General features: G+C 41.4%; 1 protein-coding gene across 1 annotated transcript in view; it reads right to left on the minus strand.

Moving 5' to 3' along the window:
• Positions 1-2897, minus strand: part of LOC117952560 (ras-related protein Rab-17-like) — a 3206-nt gene extending 309 nt beyond the window's left edge. The window contains exons 1-4 of the mRNA XM_034884948.1: positions 2501-2897; positions 1395-1546; positions 1154-1279; positions 932-1025 (exon numbers count right to left, since the gene is read on the minus strand). Of these exons, the coding sequence (XP_034740839.1) occupies positions 932-1025; positions 1154-1279; positions 1395-1546; positions 2501-2681 (553 nt within the window). The 5' untranslated portion in view covers positions 2682-2897. The remainder of the gene's footprint in view (positions 1-931; positions 1026-1153; positions 1280-1394; positions 1547-2500) is intronic.
• Positions 2898-4017: the final 1120 nt, after the last annotated feature.

A 4017-nucleotide genomic window follows, 5' to 3' on the forward strand; every position in this document is an offset into this window, starting at 1 on the left:
TTAGACAACGTCTTTATTACCACAAAGAATCAGTCTCGGTAAACAAAAGAACAAGGAAGTTGACAGAGGAGGTCTGTTGTGTTTGGGCCTTTTTTAAAGGTGATGATGTTTCACAAATCGCACATACTTTGCACATGAATCATTTTAACTAACAATGGAAACAGGATTACTAAAAACATGCATACAACATCTAATATAGTTTGAAAAAAACACGTATGCAACATCTAATATAGTTAAAAAACACGTATGCAACATCTAATATAGTTTTAAAAAAACACGTATGCAACATCTAATATAGTTTTAAAAAAACACGTATGCAACATCTAATATAGTTAAAAAACACGTATGCAACATCTAATATAGTTAAAAAACACGTATGCAACATCTAATATAGTTAGCAAGAAAGAGTGAATGGGAGAGAGGGACTGGGTAGAGATGAGGAAGCATATTAATCTGCATGCAATTTGTTTGCATAATAGTCTAAGAAAGGGTTTTGTATATTTTTAATGAGCACTGAATTGTGCATCGGATTTTTTTCTTCTATTCTGACAACTGACATCACCTGACAAACCAGGCGTGAGTGTTACAAGATGTCATATTTGTCATAATGCCAGTAATTGTGTAGAAATGATTAATAAAGTGTGTTTGCTGCTCGTGTTTGTATCTGCTGCCCTCTAGTGGTAGACAAGTGCTCTTGGCTCCCAGAGATTAGTCTATGACTGCATATGAATCCGGCTTCCTCTATTAAGATCAGGACACTCAGCAATAACAGCAACCTTAACCCTCATATTCTTCCTGGATATTTCCAAGCATCTGATTGGTTGGACTCTATGGGGCAAAGCCAATAAGAGCCAACCTGGGAGGCTGCACTCAGGCAATAAAAGTCTCACATAACTTCTTTATTGCACTTCCTTTGACACCCTTTACTTACCTACAGCCAGCAGCAGCTGGCAGACCTGATCCCCCGACAGGGCTGATGTCTCCGTGAAAAATAAGCCCCTGTCATTGGCTAGACTCTGTCCTTCCTGTATGAGGACACAAACCAACCACACATTGCATGTCACAGCTTGAAACACACGGTAGATTTGACTCTGCATGTTGAATAGGGACTGATGGAGATTAAGGAAGGTGATCCTGTGTGTGTGAACTGCACCTGCACAGAGACTTGTCGGTCCTGTGCCAGATCTCCCTTGTTGCCCACCAGCCATATGACCGTAGACCCTGGGATGTACTGCTTCTCGAGCTCTTTGAGCCACACCAGAACTCTGATGAAGGTTTCCTATAGCGGCACAAACACACACAGGGACACATGACGGCATAAGCACCAAGATATGAGTCAAGATTAGACGAGATGAGTGGTTTCCATGGTCAGGCGTCCGGTTCGCTCCGTTTACCCTTTTGCTGATGTCGTAGACCAGGAGTGCAGCGTGGGCCCCTCTGTAGTAAAGGGGGGTGACACTGTGGTACTTCTCCTGACCGGCCGTGTCCCATATCTCAAAGCGAAGAGTGACGTCCCTCAGGTGCACCACTCGGGTCAGGTAGGCACCTGGAGGGGCGGACAGCACAATGACACCTGGGCGGATTCAGGTCTTGGTTCTTTAAAGACTGGTCTTGGGTGGACAACCCTGTCTCCCATGTCCACATGAAACTAAACTGCATTCTCAGTTACGTTTCAAGGGAAACACATCCTCGCACCAGGGACAGGTGCACATTTGAAACAGTAGCCGGTTAAAACACGTGGCTAACGTTGTAAATTGGAACAAAGCTTCTTGGTTAGGTTAAGGAAAAGATGGTGGTTTGGGTTCAAATAAATAACCTATGTTTGTTATGTCGGCTACGGGACTTAAGTTAAATGAATCATCGTTGACTTTTGGTTTTACACAGTAGACGAACAGTGGGCTTCCTGGGTGAAAGCCATCCTCCTACGTGGACTTTGAACACAGACTTTGATTGGAAACATAATGTGATAAGGCAAAAACAAAATATGTGATTTAGACCTACAGCCATGAGACGTTAGCCTAGCTTAGCATAGCATAAAGACTGGAAACTAGAAGAATAGCTAACCTGGCGCTTTCCAAAGTAAAAAAATATATATATACCTGCAAGCACCAATAAAGCTTAACACGTCATATCTTGTTTTTTTTAATCTGCACAAAAACTGAGCTTTAAAAACACAAAAGTTCGGGTTTCTCCAGGAAGTCACCGCTCCCGCCAGGAAATAGCCAGCACATATAGATATTATTATAGATATTAGAGCACATGGTACGTAGATTTCGTTAATGAATCAAAATGTTGAAGAGTTTTCTTCCGACAGAGCCATGCTATCTGTTTCCACCTTCCAGTCTTTATGCTATGCTAAGCTAACCATCTCCTGAGTGTAGCTTCGTATTGACCTTGCAGACATGAGAGTGGTGAACATCTTCTAATGTAGCGCTCAGCAAGACAGCGATCAGCCATTTTTACACCATTTAAAACCTATTTGTTTGAATTCTGAACTCACAGCCTACAGTAGGTGATGTAATCCTGAACTCATCTTTGCCAAATCGCAGTGCCAGGCTGGACTTCCCCACGCCAGAGCTTCCCAGAAGCACCATCTTAACCCTGAGAGCCTGCACAGGTCTACTCAGAGTCTCCCGGCAGCACCGGGCTCCTCCTGGCACCCTGGGGAGACTTTCCCCCATCAGAAGTTCACTTCACACCCAAAACTACTGAGGAAATACAAATGGATAAGACAGAAAAAGTCCAAAGGTGTCCTCCAGTCCTGATTCCGTCGTGAGTCTTTAGTCCAGTCTCATAGCAGCAGCTCCTCCAGACTGTGTATGTGGTCTCTGTTGTGAGAGTCTGACGCTGCACCGGCTGACTTTTTCTTCTTTTTAATAGAAAATAAAAGTAAAACCAAAGTCCAGTCCTAACTTGTAAAAGGCCAACACACATAATTTCACTTCCTGGTTTACACTCACCACTCATCATAAAACTTTCCAGGCCAGTCTGAGTTAGACCTTAGACCTCCCACAGCACGCCCGCATGTGTTCAATCAACGGTCATGTTTACTGGAAACTACACTCTGGAAGTTTTTAAAGCATGCAAACAGAATAGGGAAAGTTGTTCTTTATTTATGTATTTGTTTATCCATTTATTCATTCAGGACATTGATGCACATTGATGAACCTGCACAACAGTACATGTAAATGTGCCAGATTGTAGCCCAAGAGTTAATTTCCATCTGCAGTCCAACAGGCAGGTTGGAGTTACAGTAAATAAAGACATAAGATAGTCATATTTAGTGTGTAAAAACAACAAGAAACAAGAAGAAAAGAAGAACAAAGAGAAAGAAAAAACAGGACAATTCATTAGTAAAAGAAATACATAAATGACAACACGAGTTAGCGGTGGTTCCATGTTTGGTTACCCGGCGCTTAAAGGAGCCCAGACTGGGCCGCCGCCTTATAGTTGGAGGACGCATGTCCCATAATACACTGCCTTTAATAGATAGATAAATGTGGTGTTTTCCCCTATTTTCATTCAACCGCTGCATGTCAGATACCAACAGAAGCTGTGATTGGTTTGTTCATAATGCACTTATGTTTTCACACAGTTTGATACATTTGATTTTTTTCTTTATATATCTAGAACATTAAACATATTGTTGAAGAAAGGCAAAACAAACTCATATTAAAACACTGAGATATCCCTCAAACATAGACAAATCCATCGTTTCATCCTGCCCCTACTGTACAACATCATGTAAGTATAGAGGAAACAAAAAATATGTATACACACAAAAGATGCAGAACATGCAACTTACAGAGCAGCAACATCAACACACTTTGAGAAATAAACTTTTGAACTGTATAATACTGTTTGATGTAATTGTTAAGGTTACCCCACGTACTGAAACTCACACGAGTTTAAACACATGTCATTGATGCTTTGCATGCTTTTTAAATATGAATTTCTCTTCACAACATGAATGGCTATAGGCTGTAATTAGAAGTCTGAGACAGACATGTCTCTTTC

This window comes from Etheostoma cragini, chromosome 11, assembly GCF_013103735.1.
Source record: "Etheostoma cragini isolate CJK2018 chromosome 11, CSU_Ecrag_1.0, whole genome shotgun sequence".
In the NCBI taxonomy this organism is placed as follows: domain Eukaryota; kingdom Metazoa; phylum Chordata; class Actinopteri; order Perciformes; family Percidae; genus Etheostoma; species Etheostoma cragini.